Below are 26,672 nucleotides of genomic sequence, written 5' to 3'. Positions count from 1 at the left end.
AAGTTTCCAGGCTGTATAATTGCATATATTATAAAGCCATACACAAATAGAATACTTTTTTTTCCTTTTCTATAATAAATTTATGTTCCTTTATTAAAAATACATTGACAGCCTTGTGTGACTACATTCAGTAGCTGACCACTAAGATATCCAAATTGTGGACACTGAAATGCACACTTGAGAGCATTTTGAGAGACAGAAAAATATGTTGGTGACCCTTTTTATCATACAGATGGAATTTTTGTGGTGATCACAAACAGGAAATGTTTTAGCTGCAAAATTTGAGACATATGGGGATAAAATGTTAAAAGAAACCAAGATACCTTTATCTTACATGCAGATATCTTCTGTTTAACTTCTATTTTGATAGGATCAAATCTAAGAGTAGACTAAATCACAGAACTGATTGGCTTATATTGATTTGATATTTGTTTCTGTTGAAAACAAGATTATATTTCCTTGCTATCACCTGAGAATTGGAGATTAAACACTTTCAGGATAGGAATCTCATGTGGGCATCTCTAGTGCAGCATTTAGGTAATTTAAATGTACATATCATCTTGCTTGAAAAACACTTGCTGAAACAGTACAAATCTGTGTTTCATGACTTTCCTGCTAATGCTATTTTGAATCAGGAGTCCAAATCCAGTTTAAGCTTTTCCTGAATGTGAATGCTGCACTTTTACAAAGACTGTATCCTGGGCTAGACACCATGTTTGAGATGTAACAATGCATCTCTTTCAAAGTTGTCAACAGCATCAAAGAGTTTGGAAGAAGATAGGGTCATGGATAAGCTTAGGTTTGAGGTATGCAATTGTTGGTATTTTCAAAAGGAAGATAGTGGTTTAGTGATACTGGCACTGGACGAGTAACCCAAAGGTCCAGCTAATGGCCTGGGGATCTGGGTTAAAATCCTGCCGTAAAGAAACTTGAATTCAATAAAAATCATGAATTAGAAGCCTAAAGATCATCAAAAATGGAGAATTTTATTATTTGTAACCAGGAAGCTCATTCCTTCCCAAAACAAAGAAACATTTACACAGAATACCATTAAAGTCTGTCAAAGTATAAATTGCACGACAAAGGTTTATCAGCTAAATAAGGACCTTAGTTTTTCATGCAATTTATATCAGTTGTAACTTTACAAAACAATGATATCAATTAGGAGAAAGTGAGGACTGCAGATGCTGGAGATCAGAGCTGAAAATGTGTTGCTGGAAAAGCGCAGGTCAGGCAGCATCCAAGGAGCAGGAGAATCGACGTTTCGGGCATGAGCCCTTCTTCAGGAATGATATCAATTAGTCAAACATTACTTGCACTTTAAGAATTCAAGCATTAGGTCTTGTCAATTGTCTTGTAGTTTAAGAGAAAAGTTACATTCAAAACTGTACCATCAGTTTGCCTTGCATTGAGAACTTACCGCAAGACTAGAATTACTGATTGCCACCATTAAAATTCCATAGCTTTTCTTCAGATACTCTACCTTCCAGTATCAAGTTTGCGTTGCATTCAGCTGTGTCCATATTGACTATTACCTATTTGCACAAAGACATTTATGACCTAAATTTGATATTATTCACATGCCTTCAGTTGGCAAACAGGAAACCGGAGAAATGAGGCCTGTTAAGTTGCTTTAATTCACCAAATATTATGCAAGTTGTAATCCCTTTTATAAGCTCAGATACCACAAATAAATATGCCATACATTCTGATGGTAGGCTCACATGATTTTTTTAGTTTTAAAAAGCAACCTCCTGGTGATGATCAGTACTGATAGAATATGAAAACCTTCCAGATGGAATGAGTGACTTCGCACGACCATTTTATCTTTCAAACTTTGTTTCTCATTCATCTGTAAGCTAGGCAATAAAACTACATACACCTTCTCAACATCCTCCCTCCTACATTACAGATACCTCTTTTCCTATTTGAGAGTTGGTCCCTCAAAGTAACCTACCTCTATTCCAGAAATGAACGGGCAACCACTTGACATCTAATCTACAGCAAATAGCTGGACTAATCATTGTAGCTTGAAAATAAATTGAGATTCAGGCAAACTAGAGACATGCATGCCCAGCTTTAGTGTGTCTATCCCATTATTTTCAGTAGCTGCAGCTTATGGCTGCAAAGGGAATTTTAAAGCTAATGAAGTAACTTTGATTTAAAACATAATTGGTTTCAAAGTTAAAAGTTACATGCCTGCTTTTGAAAATCAGTTGTGTACCAAGACAATTTCTTAAAAATAGATTAATCCGAATTGGGACAAATGATTACATTTAAAAACATGGGAAATTACTTTAAAAATTACATTAAATAATGGAACATTCATGACAGATGTAATAGTATTTCCTTAAATGGTGCCATTGTAATTTGAAACTAAATAAGTTATCAGGATGTGTATGCTTAGATTACTGATTAGACATTTCACGGTCTTTCAGTGACTTAGTTCAGAATTACTGCAACTTAAAATGTAATAAGAATTCAGACAACTTGTACTACAGGAGTGAAATTATAAAGCAAAATTTAATTATGTAATTAATCTTTGAGTAGTTCTTTGGCAATATATAAGTGAAATGACAGGATTCATCATCTGTTATCATGTTGAATAATTAAATATATGACACAATGTCATTCTGGAAGGTGCACTGTGCAGGTAGAGATGAAATAACAGTTTTGCTTCTGTTGCTGTTCTCATTTTAGATGCACAAAAATACAAGTAGCACTTGAGTAACCTCAGCCAGCAGAAATGAATAGCTGCAGGATTTAAACCCATAGCTGTTGAATTGCGAAACAGATTAACAGGTGTAGCAAAGTCTTAATTCTTGATGAAATTCAAACACAAAGACTGATAAGAAACTAATTACTTATGTTTATATTTTTCTAAGTACAAATATTATAATCAAGCCCATCTCAGCTAAATCAAGTTATTTACATTCTCAACAATATTATTAATACTTCAAGAAACTGAACTTTTCCAAAATAATTGTCTAACTCAAATACAAGGCACAAATGGAATCACACATCAAGAGTCCATTTAATAAACTGACATTTAGCTACTGTTTTTCTTACAATGTAACAATTGAGCAGATAAATTATTTGAAGTTCTTTTACACAAAGGGATCATTGCAAAAGTTATCACTTAGTTGTTGAAGCATTGTTGTGTAAAGTTTGTAGTCTCACTTTTTCTTTTCTTGTTTCACTCTGTAGTCAGCCAGAGCAGCTTTGATTGCATCTTCAGCAAGCACTGAAACAAAAGAGCAATTACATTATTAAAATTAACTGCACATTTGCTTATTCAAATCCAAGAAAGAAAAGGACATTTCCCCTCAATTGAACCTCCTTTGAGCCAATTCCAATGCAGCTTTCGTGAAGGAAAACAGACTCCGAACTGTACAGGTTATATAAATGTAGAAAGGTCAGATCTCAGCCAGTGACTCAGTCAAATCAAATCCAGACTATTGCTCCACCAATCTCCCAAAATTGCCACAATAGCTCCCTTGTGGATCAAAACTCTAACTCAGCCTTGAACAACTGAAATGACAACTTCCACTGCTTTCTAGGGAGTGAATTCCACAGAATAACAATTTTCAAATTTTTCTTATTCTTATGTTGATTCTAGTCTCCCCACATCAGGAGGCAAACTCTAAATATCCAAACTTAGAATGTCCTGAGGAGACTTTACATTTGAAGAAGGTTACTTATCATTCTTATAACTTTAATGTGTACAGGCCCAATCTTTCTACATAAAAAAAGACTTCTGAAGCATGCCCAACAGTAATTTTAATTAAAACTGGTACCAAACATACAACTCCAGATGTGATATCAACAAAGTCTTGTTCAACTGCAGTAAAACTTGCCAATTTTTACATTCCACTTCCTTTGCATTAAGACCAACATTCCATTTGCCTGTCTCATCACTTGTATCTGCAGACTAACCGATTCCTATACTTGGATACCTAGATCCTCTGTAACAATTAAGCAACCTTAAAATAGATGAGAAAGGAAACTAACTGCACTGAAAGGACAGACGAGAACATGCAAAGTCCTGGACTGGTCCTTAAATCTACAGACTTCTAAATCAGAAGCACATGTGCTCCATTTAAAATCAAATTAAGTCTGCAGAGTGTGGCTGCAAAAAGAATCATAAAACAGGATACGCAAACTTGACCGACATCTTGTAATTTAAGCATTTGCTAAAACAAACTTTTTTTTTAAAAAGATACAAATCACCTTCATAAATGTGTTTGAGAAGCTTTCTGCCAACTTTAAGTGCATTAATCCCTCTCAAATAGTGATACATCAAGGTGGTAAATTAAACACTCATTTGCTAATGTTGCAAAGAGTAGCTTCTAGGTGGTTTAATAACATCCCTCTGTTTGCATTATTGCTTCTTGAATGCTGAAATGTTTCAATGCTGTTTTCATTGAAAAAACTCTATTCTTGCAACATCTTCTGCTTATATCAATAGCTTCCAGGTATAGCCCAAGGATATTCTGTCTCATCTCCCTGCTGTTAATGACAATGCCAATTACATTTTTAAGATTCAGGCAAATATCATGTCTAATTGAGCACTTTGATTAAATTTAACAAAAAAGGGAAACTGTGCTCCTTTAAGAGGCTGTTTCTCATTAATTTAGTCTAATGTTACATGCGTTTCACAGAAATGATAACTACTAGTGTACAATGACATCTCATACTGCATTGTCAATTAATGCATCACAAAAAGTCTCAATTTCATAAATCATCTGGCTTGGGATTGAATTATCACATCTCCATGATTGCTCTGATGTTTGTCTAGATGCAAGGCATCAACTTGTGGATGCACCAGACTTTCCGAAGCACAATATGTTAACGATCAAAACTACCTTCCAAATTTTCCAACTCCCCTCATGCTACCATGTCTTCATGGTTTCTGAAACAGTCATTTAAAAATACTGAAAAAAAATAGTAAAACACATTTTGCCTAATACTGTCACTATCCACCTTATACAGTCATTTTAAATGTAAAAAAAAAGGTTTCAAGCCGCTTAGTACAATTAAGAAAAAAAATGACATTGAGCTAAAGGAGAAAGGATAAAGAGAGAGACACTAAGTATGAAAACATTATGTTCAGATTTCCGTTAAACATCCTCTGTTCTACGACTAGTGACAGAAACTTCAAGTCAAGTTGCCCTACTCAGGAATCTCAAATTCAAGCCATTAATGTTATCAAGTTAATGAGTTGCACCTGCATATCCATAAAATAGGCCCAAACTTACTTGAACAGTGCAGTTTGACTGGAGGGAGACATAGCTCCTTAGCAATGTCCGTGTTCTTAATCGTCAAAGCTTCATCGACCTGCAAATGAATGACTGTCAATGACTCTTTCTTCAAACTAAACATGGAAGGCTGAGGCACAAAAAATACTTTCACAGGATGCAGTATAAACAGGTGTAATATTTTGATGAGATTTTATTATGTGGCTTTATTGAACATTCCAACAGTACATTAGTACAAAGCAAGAACCACACTCATACCTGAATTAAACAATACGTTTTCCACAAACAAAAATGAAAGCAAATTGAATGTATATCTGTAAGCTATCACTATACAAATCAAACATCTTCCCTCTATTTCCAGTTTTGAGTTTTGGCACCAGCTTATCTTTAAATGGTCCAATAACAATTCCTGTTCTTATGTAATGGCAAAAGATTAAATGGGACTACCTTTCTGGACATTAAAGGCTTAAACTGCACTAACTGAACATTCTGGAAGTGGATGGGGATGACATTCATGCAGGAATACGGATGACGCCCAATCCATTTACACAGTCATTTGCTACTACTCCCCTACTATTAAACTATCATTCAGCCCCTTCCATTCATACATTCATGGCTATCCCCCAGCCAATCAGGTTTGCTTGCATGATCATCCGACACGGAAGCATATCACACCTACATGGTCTAGGGAAGCAGTGGAGCCAGAATAATTTGCAGAGCCGCTCTGAAGCTAGGACATTCCACACCAACATAGTCTTGGGAAATCACTGAATCAGGAAATAGTCTGCTTAACAATTCCCCAGGATTAGGGCATTTATATTATCTCAGAGGATGATCTCATCCTCTAACGTACCTGTGGTAACAGGTGGCTATTTTTAGGGTGGTGGGGGTGGGGTGGTGGGGGAAGATGGTGGCCAGAGTATCTGTCAGCATTACCAACTGACCTGTATTAAAGGGATGTGTTTTCTTTGTTCAGGGTCTCTCTTCTGAATCGACTTCACACACCTATGGAGACTACCAGAGGGGTCACCCAGCTTGTACAAGCTTTAATAAAAAAAACTTTACCTGTTTGCAGAAGTTGGTGTGTAGAACCTAACACATATCGCCATCTATGACTGACAAGCTTTTTTGTTACTACTGCCATGAAAGAAATATCTTGTGTCCAGCACATTTTACAAAAATCCAAGCATACAACAGACTAGTCAAGCTAATGTTGTTCAGACAAGTTCAAGAAATAGTCATTTCTTGGGTAGTTACCAACTGATCAAGGTTGGCACTTAATTTTAATCAGTATTTTAATACTGAAATGGATTATTCCAGTTCCTTCTGTATATTTCCATGGAATTACCTCAGATGAATATCCTTACCGTTTTCCCTTTCACCCACTCTGTAGCCAGTGAGCTGGATGCAATTGCTGATCCGCAGCCAAACGTTTTAAATCTCGCATCAATAATTTTCCCATTTTCATCCACCTCAATCTATAGAAGAAAAAGTCAAAATGCAAGAAAGTTTTAACAATTATAATCTTTATCACAAAATTGAAATCATTTGAATATTTACCAGGCAGAAAATTGTAACAGAATCCAAACTGAGACTTCCAGATGACTGAAGAGAAAGAGCAGCCACACACATACATGCAGTTTCCAGAGACTGCAACAGGCTGGTCATATCCTCAAAAGAGGGGAGTTAACATTTGTTCTCAATGTGATCCCAGTCTTTCAGGAAAAATTGGTTTGAAATATTAAACGTAGCGTAATTAGGAAATGGCTAATCTATTAAAAATACTGGAGAACTTCAGTTCAATCAACAAGATGAAACAGAATTGAAGCTATCGAAGAAATCACTGCCTGATTGTTTTCATTGAATATTTTAACAAACATGAATGGGGGCTTATGCCTGAAACGTCGATTCTCCTGCTCCTTGGATGCTGCCTGACCTGCTGTGCTTTTCCAGCACCACACTTTTGACTCTGAACTCCAGCATCTGCAGTCCTCAGTAGTTTATTACGAGTGTAACTCTGACTACAGAAAAGCAAACCTTCTGAATCATACGGAAGCACTAAACGTAGAAAAATATTTAACTTTATAGCAATACCCTTTTCTGAAGGCATGGCGATGGGGCCAGAACGTGACCCTCCATTCACATTTATTTGGCTCATGAACACAATGCTCAAAACACAGGGAAGTGGAATGACAGATTTGCAACGAGCTGCCACCCCAGTGTGAAGGCAAGTGTTACCTTTTTTCATTTCACTATGGAGATGTATATATAGTCCGTCCATGAGTCATAAGCTCTCTCTATATTCACAAAACTGTGGCAACATACATTCCACACTTAGCCCCAAGCACACTCACTTCAACCCCATCACTGTCATTGGTAGCACACTCTCTGGCTGTTACTGAGATCTTAGCACTCTCAAAGAGCACAGGAGTCAAGATGGGAAAGTAGGCTTCAGATGCTACAAGGAACAGTCTCACAATAGTGTACACTTGTTCAGGCTGATAGAGTCTAAGACTGCGCAAAATAAGGACATGTGCCCTATCGATTTGACAGGCATCTCCAAATTCCAAACTCAGTGGTATAATGGCCTAGGGCAAGGCTCAGAGAAGGCGGAGTAAACAGGCCAGGGCAGAGAGGGTGGGAGGGAACTAGCAAATGAGTGAGGAAGTATCTCTTGCATCTATATGCAAATACAATGAGAATCCTCAAGAGGGAACTGCATACATGCGTAAGCTTCTTCTCCCTTCAGCCAAACACCTACTCACAAAGACTGGGAGGAAGAAATACCAAGCTTAAAAGGCAACCCACTTTCGAACCCTGCTTCGTGAATTCTACTGACATCAGCTCAATATGTGGCAGAAACAAACACAAGATCAGTTTCAGTTAAACTGAAATTCTTAAATCTGCCTCCATTTGAGGCAATCAGGAATTGGGGCCTAGTCTGTCTCTGCCACAGGTTCAGTTATTTCCTTCTGCTGCTTGGTGGTACTTTCCTGAAGAAGGGCTTATGCCCGAAACATCGATTCTCCTGTTCCTTGGATGCTGCCTGAGCTGGTGTGCTTTTCCAGCAACACATTTCTCAGCTCTGATCTCCAGCATCTGCAGTCCTTACTTTCTCCTAGGTACTTAAAAATAGACTTGTTTGTTTTTTTTGTTTAAATTATGCTTAAACAGTGATTCCTTTTTTTTTTGAAAAGGTGTTGAGTGCTGTGCCAAACCACGCCTCTTGAAAATTATGCATTGGGTTCTTGAATGAGAAAAGAATTAAAATCTACTTGCTCACATGAAAACACTGGACAACCCTGAACTCTGGTGCTCACTCCTGTAAATATCCTGGCAGCTACAACTCGAGTGTCAATCTGCAAAATCCACAAATACCAGTAGCAAATTACCCACACCATTTGGCTACAGATCCAAGCAACCAGGATACTGATAATTCAACAAACTTATTTTATATCTCCTATGATAATAGCACAAGTTTCCATTAATTGAAGCTGTTATTGGATGTTAGCATGGAAAACTGCCATCCCCCTGAAATACTTCTAAGAAGACCCTGTTAAGTTGAGGGCCTGTTAAACGTCTGCATGGTTTCTCGTGTGGTATTGCTATTCAATTTTCTGTCTATGTCTCCTCATTTGACTGCACAATTGCTTGGATTGCTGTATAGGCAGGTTTAAAGAAATTGCTTACAGGTTTAAAGAAATTGCTGTGTTTAAATGTAGCCTCATCGCTGGATCACTGATCAAAAGTTGAGCTCTAATTTTCGTTCATCTAACCCTGTGGCACTGGAGCCAACTGTTGAGCTGAGAACAGCTCACTCATCCAAGAGCTCACTGAACGTTGACCCATATCTTTTATTTCAACAATTGTCATACTGAGAAGCAAGCTGACCAACTGGAGCATTAAATGCACCCCTTTAACTGTACTAAGTAATAACTTCTTAAAAAGGGGTGCATATGTTGGTTTAATTGGCAAAGCTATGTTTAAATGGGTCCTTATCCAACTTTTGATCACTGCATGCATTAAACAACTGTACCTGTAGTTTCATGACATCACCACAAGCTGGTGCACCAACCAGGCCTGTTCCAACATTTTTTGCATTCTTATCCAAGGATCCAACGTTTCTGGGATTCTCATAGTGGTCCACCACCTGCAAGATTAAAGAAATCCAATAGTGCAAGTCATGATGACTCAATAGATGTCTAGCTTCTGAATGAGAAACTGAGTGTTTAAGTTACAGTTTGAGCATTAAAAATAAAGTTTAAAGTCCAGTTCAGGACTGATGGAATGTCGTGCTATCAGAACTGTTGTCATTTGCAAGGGAAGGTACAGTTTGCCCTATCAGGTGGATGGAAAACATTCCACAACATTGTGTCCAAAGTTGAATCTGTCCAATCAACATAGAGAGATTATGTGGTCATAAGACCACATAGCTGTCTGTGGCAGTTTGATTTACAGTATGCAAATCAGTACTGCATTGCCTACATCATAACATTGACTAGTCATTAAAAGTACTTCAGTGCAAGGTTTGTGAAGGTTTATTGCTCAGGTTGAGGTTTAGGGTGTAGGTTTGCTCGCTGAGATGTAGGTTTGATATCCAGATGTTTCATTACCTGGCTAGGTAACATCATCAGTGGCGACATCCAAGTGAAGCGAAGCTGGTGTCTCCTGCCTTCTATTTATGTTTGTCCTGGATGGGGTTCGTGGTGATGTCATTTCCTGTTTGTTTTCTGAGGGGTTGATAGATGGTATCTAGATCTGTGTGTTTGTTTATGGCATTGTGGTTGGAGTGCCAGGCCTTGAGGAATTCTCTGGCATATCTTTGCTTAGCCTGTCGCATGATAGATGTGTTGTCCCAGTTGAAATGGTGGTTTTTTTCATCTGTGTGTAGGGCTACGAGGGAAAGAGGACCGTGTCTTTTTGTGGCTAGCTGGTGTTCGTGTATCCTAGTGGGTGACTTTCTTCCTGTTGGTCCTACGTAGTGTTTCTGGCAATCCTTGCATGGAATTTTGTAGATGACATTGGTTTTGTCCATGGGATGTACTGGGTCTTTTAAGTTTGTTAGTTTTTGTCTGAGAGTGTTGGTGGGTTTGTGTGCTACTAGGATTCCGAGGGGTCTTAGTAGTCTGGCTGTCATTTCTGAAACTTCTTTGATGTAAGGTGGTTAGGGTTTCTGGCTGTGGGTCTGCTTGTCATGGTTTGTTCTTGAGGAATCTGCAGACTGTATTTTTTGAGTATCCGTTCTTCTTGAATACATTGTATAGGTGGTTCTCCTCTGTTTTCCAGGACAAACATATAAATAGAAAGCAAGAGACAACAGCTTCGCTTCACTTGGAGGTCACCACTGATGATGTTACCTAGCCAAGGAATGAAACGTCTGGATATCAAACCTACACCCTAAGTACTTCACTGGCTGTACAGCAGTGATGCCCAGAGTAGCAAACAACGCTTTATAAATTCAATTACTACTTCCTCTCCTCCTCCTATCACGCAAGAGGAGTGTAAACTGCTTCCATCTGGCCCTTGACCTCATTGCTAACCATCGGGCTGCTTCTCTCCCCCCCCCGCAAATACTGTCCCTGACCACACCTTCTCTGAAGATCTATCCATATTACCACTTCCCATCTCATCATCTGCCAACCCTGCCGATGCTGACATCATCTTTCCAAAAATTCTAACTGGGCTGCTTTAGCAGATCCACCATTTCAGTCCCCTCCCTGTCCCACATATTTCTTCCTATTTTCCTCTTGCTCACCTTTCTTATATACATACACACTAGTTTTCTGATACTTTACATTGATTCCACTGTTTCTTTTTTGGCCCTAACTGCTTTCCCTTCATGATTAACATGCAATACCTCAATCCCTATCTTCCTTTCATTTTACTAGGTTCAGCTGACTTTTTCTTTTCCTTGACTTCTATTCCCATTTTTGGGGACAAGGTGTCCACCAATATCCAGTACAAACCCACCATCTCGGACAGTTACCTTGATTACATTCCTGACTACGCTACAAGGACTACATTCCATCCTCCCAGCTTTTCCAACTCAACCATTGAGATGGTTGCCTTTGAAATGCCCCTTTTCTCCAACCACAATACCAAACAACTTTTTCTTCCCTACTACTGTTCCTCAGAGACACCCTGATCTCCTTTACTTCTGACACTTCCTCACCTCTATGGCACATTTCCACAGAATTGCAGATTGCATATTGCCTATTACTTGACCTCCTCACTATTCAAGGATCTAAATACTAATGAAGGGCTTTTGCCCGAAACATCAATTTCAAAGCTACTTGGATACTGCCTGAACTGCTGTGCTCTTCCAGCACCACTAATCCAGAATCTGGTTTCCAGCATCTGCAGTCATTGTTTTTAACCAGTTTGCTTGCACAGGTCATTCTGCTATAACACGTTTTGTTAATGCAAATTCACTATAACATGATTGATGTATTGGGGACACTTTCTAAAAGATAAACTTTTAAAGTGTATGTTGGCTATTATGCAATTCCGGCCCAATTAGCTTAAATGGCACTGCTATTATGCAAATAGCCTGGTGTGGTGTGATATTTAACTTTGCTTCAAGAAGCATTCCTTCGTTAGGCACCATTGCACCCTCCTGCGCACACCCTCTTACTGCAGCCACAACGTTCTCCTGTCGTTAAAAACTGTTAAGAAATGTTGGAAACGCTCAAATCAAACACTATGTGTAAGGTCACCCGCTTCACTAGGCGGTGCTGATATCAGGCCAACAGCCTCCTCATCTACTCTCCAGATATTTGCATCACTCCTCTGGCCCACCCCGATTTCGGCAGCAAGGGACCTCGCGGGGGGGGGGGGGGGCGCACTATCAGTAGGCGTAGACCCTCAAAACCCCGCTCCTGCCAGTCCCAAAGCCCGATTACCTTCTTGTGATAAGCGGCGACAAGTGGTGCCCGAGCCCTCAGCACAAGCCGCGAGAGAGAGCACGGAACCATAACCGCGGCCATTGTCACCGAAACCAGACTGCGTCACACCACCTCCCCACCCCCAACTACATCACAGCCTGACGTCACCAGCAGAGGACCCGCCTCATGCTGTTACGTATGACTGGCCGCGCCACCGTATGGCTACATCATGCACTGGCCACACCCCCCCTAGCCTGCTTGCGTTGTATTTGTCGACTGAACATGCGCGTCGGAGGAGACAGTGAGGGCTGCAAATGCTGGAGAACATGCGCCACACCGAATAAACACGCCCACACGATGTGACCTAAAAGACCTGCTACGCCACTTACGTCGGGCAGGCTGGCCACGCCTCCTTGCGCGGTTGCGTTGCCAGCGGAGAAGTGCTCAAGGTGGTAAACAAAACGTCGACGCTCTCAGTAAGGGCATGATGCATTATGCCCTTACCAAGATGGTGACAATCATACCCCGCTGTCGTCATCTTCAATCGTCGGTTTCATTAAAGCCCACAAGTCGCGTGTTTATGATGTATATATTACGCCCAATCATCCCATATTTACCCGAAAATATCTGTTTTAGACAGTCCCGCTTTAATGTGTGGGATTGCACTTCAGTTTGAAGCTTTGCTTAAAATAAAGAATTGTTCTACAAGAGGAAGTTGTGTTTCTCGGGATGTGGAATGTTTCATTTGATCGGGCGATTTGGCCTTTCCCGCACTGCTTCGCATGATGGCGACTATCGGGAGGCGACGGTCGAGTGAGGCCGAGGAATTGGAGGTTGGAAGTGGGGGTGACTCGGAGGAGGAAATGGAAGACTCTTCAGAAGATGAGCAAGAAAACGAGGCGGAAATTCAGCGGTTGGAAGAGCAGGTGCGACGTGATGTCGGGCGGGAGAGAGCCCGCGGGATTTAAAACTGTAGCCCAACCTCCTCCCCCTGCCCCCTCACCCCAATCCCACCGTCCACTCCGTCCCCTCACCCCAATCTCCCTGACACCTCCACTTCCCTGCCCCCTCAACTGAAACCCCTGTCCCCCTCACCATGACCCCTCGCCCCAATCCCCCGCACCCTCGCCCCAAAACTCTCTGCCCGCCTGAACTGCTCACCTTGCAGAAAGACACAAAACAAAACACTTCTTGTTGATTGATGAAGTGTAACAAACATCTCAAACTCCCCTCAAGAGTCACTTGAAAGCCACTTGGTCAGTTTTTTTACAGAGAGAAAATATAGTCTTCTGATAGGGAATAATAAAGTAGCTTTATGCTGACTTAAATGAATGGCCCATTTTCTAGTTATGTACATATGATCAAGTCATGACCAATAAAATCAAAATGATTTGAAGCATGTGCCTTGACTCACATTAAATCTCACTGGCAGTCAGTGACTATTGGGTTACCACAGGGATCAATGTTTGGACCTGGCTATTTGCAATGCACATTATTTATTTAGATAAGGGAATTAAATGTAATATCTCCAAGTTTGTAGATAACACAAAACCAAGTTGGCAGGGGAGGAGGTGATGCATGGTGAGCTGTAAGGAGGATGCAGGGATGCCTATTTGGACATGTTGAATGAGTGAGCAAATGCTTGCCAGATGGAGTATAATGTGGATAAAGGTGTGATTATCCACTTTGGTAGCAAAAACAGGGAGGCTGATAATTATCTAAATGGTGTGCTTGTAGAAAGTCAGTGAACGTAAGCGTGCAGGTGTAGCAGTAAAGAAAAACAGGTGGCCTTCATAGGGAGAAGATCCATGTGCAGAAACAGGGATGTCTTGTTGCAAATGTACAGGGCCATGATGTGACCGCATTTGGAGTATTGTGTGCAGTTTTAATGTCCTTACCTGAGGAATGATGTTCTGGCTATGGAGGTTGCGCAGCAAAAGTTTCTGAGGCCAGCAGGACTGATGTATGAAAAGATTGGCCCAATAGGACTATCTTCACTGAAGTTTACAAGCATGAGGTGGTAATCTTCTAACAGGACTGTGCAGGCTACATGCAGGAAGACTGTTTCCAGTAAGAGGAATACAGAACCAGAGGTCATGGTTTAAGAATATGAGATAGGCCATTAAGGACTAAAATGAGAAATGTCTTCACCTAGCCGAGTGATCTGTGGAATTATCTGCCAATGAAAGCAGTTAAAGGTAAGACATAAAATGTTTTCAAGAAGGAGTTAGGCATTGTTCTTGGGGCTAAAGGATCAAAAGGTTTGTAGAGAAAGTGCGAACAGGATAATGAGTAGGATGATCAGCCATGATTATATTGAAAAGCAGAGCAGGCTTGAAAGACCGAATGGCCTACTCGTACTCCTGTTTTCAATGTTTGTCAAGTCCCTCTGATCGCTGCTAAACTTTAAATGGTCTTGATCGGGACTAAAGACACATCTCAAGAATTTGGGACACTGTAATTCCAAAATATCTGCTGCTTATCCTTTTCAGTGCTATTGTGAAAGATTTGAGTGCCAGAAGTGTGATGAGCCAGTCTAATGAGGTGATATTTAAGTCAACCCTATTGCAAGCAAATTTCACCAGAGCATGAGATCTCTGAGCTCATACATTTGAAACTTTAAAGAAAACTGGCAGGATTCACCTTCATTGTCTAAAGTGAGAGCATTTGTTTGAAAATTGTTGCATTTCAAGGATATATAAGAAGTGTTTAGCTCTGGAAGGATTATAGTTTGCCAGTTATATTCTCATGTCAACAACTTTCACAGCAGTTTCTGTATGTAAACTGAGTGAGACTCAAGTGAATAGTATCGTAATTCTTTATGTTGTATCCCATTTATGATATGGAAGTGCCAGTGTTGGACTGGGGTGGGCAGGGTTAAAAATCACACAACACCAGGTTATAATCCAATAGGTACTTCCAAATAAACCTGTTGGACTATAACTTGGTGTTGTGCGATTTTTAACTGTATCCCACTTACATACTGGTAGTACTTTGTTCCACTTGGGCTACCAGGTCCAATTATGGCAAATACCACAATTTGACTGAAATACTTTATGTAAGATGAAGTACTGAAATTTGATTTATTCTAAATAGTTTTTTCAATAAGAAGCAGAAGGACACAGGCGAGTCAGTCACTTACCTCTGATTTGATCCAATGGTTACCGAGACTTAGTGCCCTCAGAGCAATAAGGCTGCAACTTCACAGACGAATGTACTGTGGTTTTCATGGTAGAGCAGTCCTGTGCAGCAATGTAAAGTAATGTATAATCTGACATGAAGGAAAGGGTACTTTTAAAAACTGTTCATCTGTTTAAAGCATTTTATTTCTGATTTATGGTTTTATGTTTGTTGTGCCATTGGCCAGGAAGCTTTGTGTTTTCACTTTGTGGCATTAACACAGTTGTCATGATTTGCCAAAGACTGAATAGGCACCTATTTTTATCTGATGGTTATGATAAGTTTAAAAAGTGAGAAGTAGACTTATTTATAACTAACTGGCTATTAAAAAGTTAAATAAAATGATAGATCTTAAGTAGTCCTAGTAACACTGGCATGGGAACATCAGTAATCTGTGCCCTGTTTCTTTTAGCTTTCCATCAGTGCCTATGATTACAACTGTCACGTGGATCTAATTAAATTGTTGCGTCAAGAGGGGGAACTGGAGAAATTACGAGCTGCTCGACAGAAGATGAGTGAACTATTCCCCCTTACAGAAGGTAGGAGTATAATTATTAGTTACAATGCCAGATGAAACCTGGTTTGTAAAGTGGATCAGAGTTTGTTCACACATTTATAAACAACCTGCTGATAAAAATTTGAAGAATGAATCCACTTTCACAAGATTTTGGTTGTGTTTTTAGTTGTGATTTTTAAAATTTCTCCTTTTTCTTGGAGACTGATTATGTGAACATTCTGGTATTGATATGGCAACCACAAAGCCATAGTTCATGTCATCCTGACTAATGCTGTTTGTGAAGATTATGTTTTATTGGGAAACAAATCCTATTCTGTTTTGCAGAGCTTTGGCTGGACTGGCTGAAGGATGAGATTCTAATGGCAGAGGGAACAGCCGACAGGGAGAATGTTTATGAACTCTTTGAGAAGGCCATCAAAGATTATATTTGTAAGTTCCTTTTTACACTTAAATGTTTGTCTGACTCCTAAAAGTGGGCAATCACAGCTTTCTTTGGTAAAGGCAAACACCTCTCACTGTTGTCCTGCAGATTAGTCATACCTGTTACTTGTTGATTAATATCCCCCCCCCCCCCCCCCCCGTGAAATGAAGTGGAAAAAAGGAAAGAGACATTGATGTTTATTAATTTATTAATGTGTTAAAAGACATAATGTGCAGACTATATGTAATTTCAAATTATGTTATCCTGAAAGTTAGTTCTCCTCTTACACACACACTCTGCTTTAAATCAAGGGCTGGTTAACTAGGAAATTAAAAACCCAAGCAGACAAATAATCAAATAATTAATTTAACTGGAAGTGATGATATAGTATGACAGTATGATGAAGCTCCCCGTATTAGAAACAATTGAAATTACTGTGATAGACATGTTCCCTGTTGTTTATTCAGGCATTTAAGCTGACCCAACTACAGAACTTTCAGATACTGGTAATCTCTAGGTAGGTGGCACTCAGCTGTTGAATCTGCAAAAATATCTTCATGAATAGATTCCTGATGAGGTTGCAAGGAATTTTTAGTTATCTAAAGTCTTGATTTTACACCATATTAAACACATCCCACTGGATAGAAAGCATAATTTGGATTGGCTCCACAGTGTGGTAGGCTTTGTTAACTCCACTGTGGAACAACCAGGATGTAAAAATCAATGCCTACTTAGACCTTGAAAACAATATCATGGGATAAAAGTGCTTAAGTTGTCTAAAGTTACCTTCTGCTGTATTTTAGTGAAGGTATTAACTTGTTTAGAATAATTAGATTAACATTTCTTCTAAAAATAGAAGAAAGTGAATGAACATTTATGATCAGTTATCCCACAATATAGTAATTGAGCCTAATAGATTGTCACATGAGATTGTTCCACAGCAGAGTCTAGTCCTGTGGGAATATATTTTAGTGCAGTTATGCAGTTAATGATGTCTCCTGCTGAAGGAGATATTCCACCCCCCCCACCCCCACCCCCACCTCATACTTGCAGAAAGGTAGGTTTGCTATGTATGCAACACTATTGGTGAAATCCTCTGAAGTTGTTACAGGGTGCTCACTTGAAGAATTCGTTGTCAGAATGCGTGGACTATTTTAATTCTGTTTTGATGCATAATAATGTTAGTAAATAATTTTCATTACAGGTCCTGAGATATGGCTGGAATATGCCCAGTACTCCATCGGTGGGATTGGTCAGCAAGGTGGTATTGAGCGAGCTCGTGCAATATTTGATCGAGCTTTAACTGCTGCTGGATTACATATGACAAAAGGAGTAGCAATCTGGGAAGCATTTAGAGAATTTGAAAATGCTATTTTAGGAACCTTACAGGTAAGGGAATCTGAAATCCAGATTAATTTAATGTGAATTAATGATAAATTTGTAAACGCACTGTGTGTGGCATGAAGCAAAATGCAAACCGACAAGAAATAATTGGCTAGTAGTATAGAATATACAGAATATATGATATGCCATAGAATATATGAGATTATGTACATTGTTTTCTTTGTTTATTCATTTGTTGAAAACTATTTAAATGTGGGTTTCTCCACCTATGTACACAATTTGAATATATTGATTTTGGTCATGGGAATTCGGTACCAGGGAGTGGGATGACTTCCATTTTGTGTTTCCAAATTGAATTGAAATAAATAGTTTGACTACAAATCAAATAGCAGGAGTGCAGCAATTTTGTTTGCGACTGTTGTTATTCCCAGTCTGAAAATGAGATTTTATTGCCAAATCCTTGGCTATTGGTTCTGCCGATCCATATTGTTTAGGAACTAGATTGAGATGATTGATTCAAACTAATTTTTAGCTAATAGAAAGGAGCACTTTACCCCAGTATGTGTATTGGATTTGCATGTGGGTCTCAATGATGAAACAATGTTCACAAGCCCATGGCAGCACTGTATCTTGCTTTTACCTTTGGTTAATTATCTACTTAAGTTACCAGTCAGTCTGTGATATTTCCTTCAGTGGAAGAATGACATGAAGTTTTTTCTTTGGTTGCTTCCACAGATATTTTATTCATGTACAACTGTTTCTCTTGTATTGCTTCATGGGATGTAGGTGCCACTGGCTCAGTCAGCATTGGCTGTCCATCTCCAATTGCCTTTGAACTGAGTGGCTTATTTGGCCATTTCAGAGGGCAGTTAAAAGTCAATCATGTTGCTGTGGATCCAGAGCCAAGTATAAGCCAAATCAGGAAAGGACAGCAGATTTTCTTCCATAAAGAACCTTACTGATAGGTTTTTACGACAATCAGTGTTAGTTTTGATGATAGCTAGTCTGGTGACAATATCTTATACTTTGGATTTATTCATTGAGTTAAGTCCCATTAGCTGTCATTATTTGAGCCCATGTCCCTGGATCTCTGGATTGCTAGTCCAGTAACATTACCACGATGCCACCATCTCCTCATAATTGATTTGAAATTGTAAATGAGTAGCAATACGAAACCTTCAGGTTGCTAATTCTCACGGAATTTGGTATATGTTTATATTTCTAAACAAAGAACAGTATAGTCTCTTTGGTACAGGCCCTTTGGCCCACCAGGCCTGCACTGACTCACAAAGTCTTTTCTAAAATATAAATATTTTGCCACCACGTGGTCCATCTTGTATCTGTCAAGATACCTCTTACACGGTGCTATTGTTTCTGCTTCTGTCACCTCCTCTGGCAACGCTTCCAGGCATTTACTGTGCTCTGCCTGTGTAAAAGAAACACTTGCCTCTCACACCTCCTTTAAATTCTCCCCCTTTTGCTTTAAACCTATGCCCTCTTGTAATAGACTTTCTACCCTGGGAAAAAGACTCCAACTATCTAGTATGTTTCTCATAATTTTGTAAACTTCTATTTCATGTTCTGTACCCCATTGAACTAGAAAATACCGAACAGGAATATTGAATTGCTTCATTATAATTTTCAAAAAAATGTCTCAAAAGTATTTGAGCAAGGAACTGCAATTCCTGGGCTATGTAGATACTGTGAGTAACAGGGAGACTGCTGCAAATGCGGTCTGGTAGTATTGTCAACTTTTGAAATTTTCCCCTGGTTGATGTGAAAATCTAAATTGTTTGCTTACAAACACAGTGTTTAAGAAGATTGGGGTGAGCTGGAATGTCTAAGTGAGTCCCCCTATTTCAATCCAGGAACTGGCAGTTTAATTAAATGAAAGTCTTTCCTCCGTCAGGCCTCACCTGGTAGCATTTTGACTCCAGAACAGCAGGAGGTGGTGAATGCACAGCTTGAGCGGATACACACTCTCTTCAAGAGGCAGCTGGGCGTCCCTTTGCTTGGTAAAGTACTTTTGAATTTACTTATGGCTAACTGTGCATCCTATGGGAATTGTAAAGTTATGTTGAATTTGTTTTGAGTACGAGTAAGTGTTAGATAGGCACTTATAAATCTCTTATAATTGATGAATCGACATAAGTTAGGCAAGGAGATTCTACCACGTGCTCATTGCTCCCAACAGACTGTTGGAACTTTTATGTGTGTACCAACCTTTTATCTTTAGATTGTTTAAACATTAGCACAAAAGTGAATTAGTTTTATTGTGTCTGCATGGTTCATACCTTTCACCAAAGGGCACTAATTGTATTGCCTGGGAATAGTTTCTCCTGCAATATTAAGGGTTATAAATCTGCCAATTATGTCAGCCTAGCCCATACTTAGTTCTGAAGCCTCAGGGCCCTCCACTTGCCATTGACTCTATTTTTCTCAATGCTATTTTGCAATATTTACAATATATTCCAAATGAGACTGCTCCAGTGAGTTCCATCTACCATTCAATACTGTAGAACTGGCTTCTAAACTTAGTGACAATCTCTTAAGATGTTTAAAAAAAAAATACTTGTTGCTATTTTTCCCTCTAATTATTTCCTGGCTGCCTACGAGTATGTTGCTCAAGAGATCCCAAACTAAAAATATGTGTAAAGGAGGAGCCATATGGAGTAAGAGACTGGACCAGTCTTTCAATAATTCCCCCATTTTGCGCAGACAGACTAAAATGACAGTGTAATTGGATTGGAGAGTATCCCATGGGTTTACTGTTTACATGTTCAAGGCCTATGAGATTGTTGGAGCAAGTTCATCGGCCTTGTTCTTTACATTTTGAGCTTTACCTCATGTTTGGCAAATGTTTGATCCTTATGGCCACACCTCTCTGGATATAAGTAGCTCTTGGCGAGGTTGCAGGGTTAAGAACTCTGTATTTTGGAAGCAAGAAGAAAGGAAATGCTCAGTGCTGTCTGTTCTGGCTGATGTTACAGCACCCAGTGGTCTTCAAAGAGTGGGACAGCAGGAAGCGTCCAGAAATCTAAGGCATTGATTGTGCTTTCCTTCTTGAGACAGGGTCAGTGTATGGGCAAGCCATATACATTACTTAAGACAAAATGCAGGTATCTTGATATTATGGAGTTGTTATCTGAAGACGAGTCTTGGCTGTGATTTTGATCAAGAAGAGTGAAATATCACTTGCTACTGTCTGTCTGTGCCCCATATAGATATGGAGACCACGTATGCTGAATATGAGGAATGGGCTGATGAGCTACCCAGTGAATCTGTGACACAAACGTACAAGAAGGCCCTGCAGCAGATGGAAAAACGCAAGCCCTTTGAAGAAAGTCTGGTACAATTTGAACTTTGTTATTTCTAGTATTTGAGTACTGGAGGTTTGTTCTTCGTTAGGGGCCAGTTCATATTAAATGAACATAGAAAATAGACGCAAACATAGGCCATTCAACTCTTCCAGCGTGCTTCACCAATCAGTATGATCATGGCTGATCATCCAATTCAATACCCTGTTCCAGCTTTCTTCCTATATCCTTTGATTCCTTTAGCCCTAAGAAGTATATCTACTTCCTTCTTGAAAATATTAAAGTTTTGATCTCAAACACTTTCTGTGGCAAAGAATTTCCACAGGCTCACCGTTATTTGGGTGAAGGAATTTCTTCTCCTTGCAGTCCTAAATCACCTACCCCATATCTTTAAAGTGTGACCCCTGGTTCTGGATTGGGAACGTAGATTTCTGAGATCACCCTCATTCTTCTGATTTCCAATGAAAGTAGTTCTAACCAATCCAGTCTCTCTTTATATATTCATAAGTACATAAGAGATAGGATCAGAATTAGGCCATTCGGCCCATCAAGTCTGCTCCACCATTCGATCATGGCTGATACATAATTTTTTTTAAGAATCCCTATTGTGTGGAAACAGGCCGTTTGACCCAACTAGTCCATACCGACCCTCCGAAGAGTATCCCACCCAGACCCATTTCACTATCCTATTACTCTACATTTAACCCTGTCTCATGTACCAAACTTGTACATCCCTGATTTAGCACTTTAGCACATCCAATTCACCGAACCTGCACATCTTTGGATTATGGGAGAAAACCAGAGCACCAGGAAGAAACCCACGCTGACATGGGAAGACTGTGCAAATATTACACAGACAGACAGTCACCCGAGGCTAGAATTGAACCCAGGTCCCTGGTGCTGTGAAGCAGCATACTAACCACTGAGCCGTCCCAAATTCCTGCCATCCCAGGAATCAGTCTGGAAAACCTTTGTTGCTCTCTCCATAGTCAGAACATCCTTTCTCAGTTAAGGAGACCAAAATTGTACATAATATTTAGACGGTGACATGTCAAATCCTCCTGCATTTGAAATCCTCTCACTGTGAAGGTCAATATACCATTAACCGCCTTTTCCACCTGCTGCACCTGCATGCTTACCTTCAGTGTCCGATGTACAAGGACACCCATGCTTCATTGCATCTGCACCTTTCCCAATCTCTCTCCATTCACATAATCTGCCTTCCTGTTTTTGCTACCCAAGTGGATAAGCTCACACTTATCCTCATTGTTCTTCAACTGCCATGCACTTAACATGCACTCAACTTGTCCAAATAACACTGAAGCATATCTGCATCCTCCTCACAGTTCCCCCACCCTCCCTCCCAGCTTTGTGAATTGCAAATTTGGAGATGTTACATGTAGTTCCATCATCTAACTCATTAATACACATTGTCAGTAGCTGTGGTCCATGTTCTGATCCCTGCAGTATGCTAGTAGTCAGTGATTGCCTCTCAAAAAAAAAGACCTGTTTAATCCTTCTCCTTGTTCCCTGTCTGCCAACCAGTTCTATATCCGTGTCAGTACATTATTCTTACTCCCATGTGATTTAATTTTCCTGCTAACCTCTTGTGTGGGACCTTCTGGAAAGCCTTCTAAAAGTCCAGGTATATCACATCCACTGGTTCTCCCTGATTAACTCCTCTTATTAGATCTTTGAAAAATTCCAATATATTTGTCAAGTATGATTTCACTTTCATAAATTCATGCTGACTGTGTTAAATCTTGTTATTGTTTTCCAAATACTCTGCTCTTAAATCTTTTACATGGACTCTAGCATTTTCTCCACTATTGTTGTCAGGCTATTTGGTCTATAGTTCTGTTTTCCTCTCTACCTCCTTTTTTAAAACAGAGGGGTTACATTAGCTACACTCCTATCCATTGGAACTGTTTCAGAATCTATAAAATCTTGAAAGATGACTACCAGTGCATCCACTGTAACAAAAGAAAATTAACTTTAAAATTCACTGATAGCAATTGATTGTTCAATCTGTGTGGCAACCTTGATGTTTTTTGCTATTGTTTGCATTTTGAATAAAAATGTTCAATTCAGCAAATAGTGATAAATAGGGTAAAAAAAAAATCAGTGGATTAAAGAGGAAGGTAGATGTTGGTTAGTTTTATTCCAGGATCATGAGATAGCCTAGATCTGCCTGCCAAAATGATTACAATCCATTCAGGATTTTATTCAATTTGAAGAATATTTAGTGTCTTATTTTATTTGATCTGTGTCAATCATGTATAACTTGTGAGAAGTAGTTGACATGCTAGCAAAGCTTTCAATTCCACATATTGAATTAACTTATTGATTATTGCATAGTCAGATACTGAAGACACAAAATCAATGATCAGTTGAACAGCTGCTCAAGATTTTCTGTCTCCCATGTATTGGGACAACTCTTTTTTTTCAATTGGGCACCCTTGTGATTAATCTTTCCCGGGCATTTTAGGTGTTTTTAAGGTTTATTCGCATTCTTATCCCGTGTAGTTAGCCCAATTGATCAATACAATAATGTCAGTAAAGGCATACCTGTTGATCTTTTTTTCCTAAACATAAAACTCTAGAACGTGACCTGTCAGAAGTGTTCCCTGGATATTGGAAATAAGAATAAGCCTTTCCATTGTGGATTTCGTAGAATCATAGAATCCTTACAGTGTGGAAATATGCCATTTGGCCCATCATATTGATACTATTCCTCTGAAGTACATCCCACCCAAGAAAAGGAAAATCCTCATATTCCAACATTTACATTGGCTAACTTACTTAGCCTGTACATCCCTGGATGCTACAGGCAATTTAGCATGGCCAGTCGACCCAACCAGTACGTCTTTAGACTGTGGGAGGAAACTGGAGCACCTGAAGGAAATCCACACATACATGTGAAGAATATGCAAACTTGAAACAATCACCCAAGGCTGGAATTGAATCTGAGCCTCTGGTGCTATGAGGCAGCAGTGTTAATCATTGTGCCACCATGCTGTCCAATCTGTATGACTGTGCTGCCCTGTGTACTTTTATACATCTCTTTGATGTCAATTCATTTTCCTGTAATGGAGCCCAGACAAAATTACCACGTTCATTTATATTTCTGTTTCTGTTAAAGATTTAAGCAGTGGGGCTTGCTGACTGAGCTGTTGTGTTGGTTATTGTGGTTTTTGTTTATTTGCTCATGGGAAGTGGCTGTTTTTGGCCCATCCATCTCTAATTGCCCTTGAGAAGGGGATTGTGAGCTGCCTATTTGTTCTTGTGTGTAGGTAAGCTCTGTGTAGTTTGGAAGGAGGTTTTGGGATTTTCAGCCAATGACATTGTGGAAATTGTAATATGGTTTCAAAGCAAGACAGTGTGTGGCCTGGGGAGCTACTGGCAGGTGGTGGTGTTCCCATGAGATTGCTGCTGTTATCCTTCTAGATTCTGGGTTTGGAAGGTGCTGTAGAAAGATGTTACTTGTTCTGAGAGTTATATAACATTGATCCTGGTTTCTGGACATTCATTGTGTGGAGCATTCATTTAGTCCAACTTATGCTGTAGGGCATTATTCTACAGTTGAATCAAAAGTCGTTGATCCCATCCTTGCATTAGATTTGCCAGTTCAGGTTTACCATTGTGATGTGGTTTCCAGTTTGATGAATTGGGTACTGATGCACAAACAGAAGGTTACAGATTCCAGAAATCTGAATAGGAAATGCTGGAAATACTTCACAACTCAAGCAGCATCTTTAGAGTGAGAAACAGTTTCTGTAATGAGCACTGAAATATTTGATCTTTTAAAACAAAAATTCCTCTTGCCTTTGAAACAATTATTATGGAGTAGTATGTTTGCTAAATGACTTTTTTTTTGTTTGTTCCATTACAGTTGGTAGCAGATCCTCCCAAACTAGCAGAATATCAAGCTTACATTGACTTTGAGATGAAGGAAGGCGATCCAGCACGAATTCAGATAATCTTTGAACGGGCATTGTCTGAGAACTGTTTAGTGCCAGACTTATGGGCACGTTTCACTCTGTATCTGGTAAGGAATTTCCCTAAGAAAGTGACCTTTGGTTGAGCATTGGAGTATTATTACTGGTTTTTGTGAGCAGATATTGATTGGGGTCATTGTGAGCCAGGAAACAAGGCAAATTCCCCTGCTCTTCTTAACCTAATACTATTGGATATTTTACATCTTGAGATTGAGATGTAGCCTTGGGTTGAAAAGGAGTCTGAGGAAATTGATTTTAACACCGAGATGGTCAGTTCATGGATTAGATTGGAGACATCAATCCTGTGAGCATTTTTGGGACCAGCTGAATGTTGTAATATTGGATTTTCTGATCATTCTGGATGGATAGATTAAGAGTGGCGAATAGCACATTGGTATTTTGTCATTGGCAATGGAGATTTAAGCTAAAAGGTTCCATGGTCTGCTGGAATCTTATGGCACAGGCAGTCCCTGGGTTGCAAATGGAGTCCACTCGTGGAAGTAGACTTGTATGCAAATTGGAATACAATGCAGGACAATGGAAAGCAACCGCTCGTAAGTGCAGGAAATATTTGTATGTGGGATCTTTAAAGATTAAAACCAAGTATAGGATCATGTTCATAAGTGCACGTTCTCGTAAGTAAGTTAGGGACCCCTGTTAGTGCCTGTTATCTTCAATAAATGCTGAGCAGTTTCAGACCACCACTTAGTTGGACTACAGAGAAACCTCCCTTCTGATTACACATTTTCCAAAGAAGACAGGACCTCTGCCATATTGATCCACCATTAGTTGGTAAGTTTTTAGAACCCCCATCCCAAATCCCCTCAGTAGACAGACTCTCATCATAAATAATCCTGTTCATTATAATGCAGAACATCTGTTCTCTGATCTGCTTTCAACAGATAATATGCAGGGTGCCACGTTTTTCCTCTGAATAAAACTGAGACTGTGAAATAAAGTGATTTGGTTCATTGATTTACCTTTAGTTGAATACATTAAAGTTTGTTTTCTGGAAATATAGTTTCTGCTGTTCTTTCACACTGAATAAAGTGATTGATTTCATGACTGTAGGACAGTGTACATAGACTTTTGTTGGAGTAGAGTTATGTGACGGACTGCTTTATGATGTCTTTTTTTCCTTGTACCTCTACACAATCTTGACTATTGATTTGATTCCACGCCATATATCGTACGTTTGGCATTCCAGGACAGACAGCTGAAGATTAAAGATCTAGTTTTGTCTGCACATGAACGTGCTGTTCGAAATTGCCCTTGGATAGTTGGGTTGTGGAAACGATATCTTCTAGCACTGGAACGACACAGAGCTGAACACAAAGTTATAACAGGTAACCCTGTGCCAAGAACAGTACATTGTATTAGGAAAGCTTTAATTAGTTTTATGTTTAGGCAGAGAGAGCAGAATTCCTTCTAATTTACTTTCTAATTTACCTTCATTCCTTTTTCCACTCAATCAAAATGAGTCCAGAAGACTGTAAGTGATCGAGTCCTTATGGTTGTGTTGAGTGAACAAAGTTAAAAATCACACAATACCAGGTTATAGTCCAACAGGTTTATTTGGAAACACTAGCTCTTAGAGCACTGCTCATTCAAGGAGCAGTGCTCTGAAAGTTTGTATTTGCAATTAAACCTGTTGGACTATAGCCTGCTATTGTGTGATTTTTAACTTTGCCCACCCCAGTCCAATACTAGCATCCTCCTTGAAGGCTGAATGATTACGTTCCAGCTGCCATTT

At 39.5% G+C, this 26,672-nt stretch overlaps 2 protein-coding genes across 2 annotated transcripts in view; one reads left to right on the top strand and one right to left on the bottom strand.

The window, feature by feature from the left end:
• Window positions 1–965: 965 nt before the first annotated feature.
• Window positions 966–12,312, bottom strand: iscua (iron-sulfur cluster assembly enzyme a). The gene is made up of 5 exons (XM_072587391.1): window positions 12,161–12,312; window positions 9,295–9,408; window positions 6,626–6,736; window positions 5,259–5,337; window positions 966–3,244 (listed from the first exon to the last, which is right to left on the bottom strand). The coding sequence occupies exons 1-5, from the start codon at window positions 12,242–12,244 to the stop codon at window positions 3,177–3,179; spliced, it is 456 nt and encodes a 151-aa protein (XP_072443492.1). The 5' UTR covers window positions 12,245–12,312; the 3' UTR covers window positions 966–3,176.
• A 313-nt stretch (window positions 12,313–12,625) lies between these two features.
• sart3 (spliceosome associated factor 3, U4/U6 recycling protein) overlaps window positions 12,626–26,672 on the top strand; it is a 33,765-nt gene continuing 19,718 nt past the window's right edge. The window contains exons 1-8 of the mRNA XM_072587388.1: window positions 12,626–13,068; window positions 15,735–15,861; window positions 16,164–16,268; window positions 17,465–17,649; window positions 19,514–19,619; window positions 20,829–20,953; window positions 24,814–24,969; window positions 26,127–26,265. Coding sequence (XP_072443489.1) covers window positions 12,925–13,068; window positions 15,735–15,861; window positions 16,164–16,268; window positions 17,465–17,649; window positions 19,514–19,619; window positions 20,829–20,953; window positions 24,814–24,969; window positions 26,127–26,265 — 1,087 coding nt within the window. The 5' untranslated portion in view covers window positions 12,626–12,924. The remainder of the gene's footprint in view (window positions 13,069–15,734; window positions 15,862–16,163; window positions 16,269–17,464; window positions 17,650–19,513; window positions 19,620–20,828; window positions 20,954–24,813; window positions 24,970–26,126; window positions 26,266–26,672) is intronic.

This window comes from Chiloscyllium punctatum, chromosome 17 (assembly GCF_047496795.1).
Source record: "Chiloscyllium punctatum isolate Juve2018m chromosome 17, sChiPun1.3, whole genome shotgun sequence".
Lineage (NCBI taxonomy): Eukaryota > Metazoa > Chordata > Chondrichthyes > Orectolobiformes > Hemiscylliidae > Chiloscyllium > Chiloscyllium punctatum.
This window is presented reverse-complemented; position numbering and strand designations above follow the sequence as displayed.

Bases quoted from the DNA above. Each gene is read 5' to 3' on its own strand.
- iscua (XM_072587391.1), bottom strand. From the start codon at position 12,244: ATGGCCGCGGTTATGGTTCCGTGCTCTCTCTCGCGGCTTGTGCTGAGG. The intron at 9,409-12,160 runs GTAATCGGGCTT...TTAATCTTGCAG, and splicing joins TCGCCGCTTATCACAAGAAG to GTGGTGGACCACTATGAGAA. The intron at 6,737-9,294 runs GTACAGTTGTTT...TTTCTTCTATAG, and splicing joins GTGATGTCATGAAACTACAG to ATTGAGGTGGATGAAAATGG.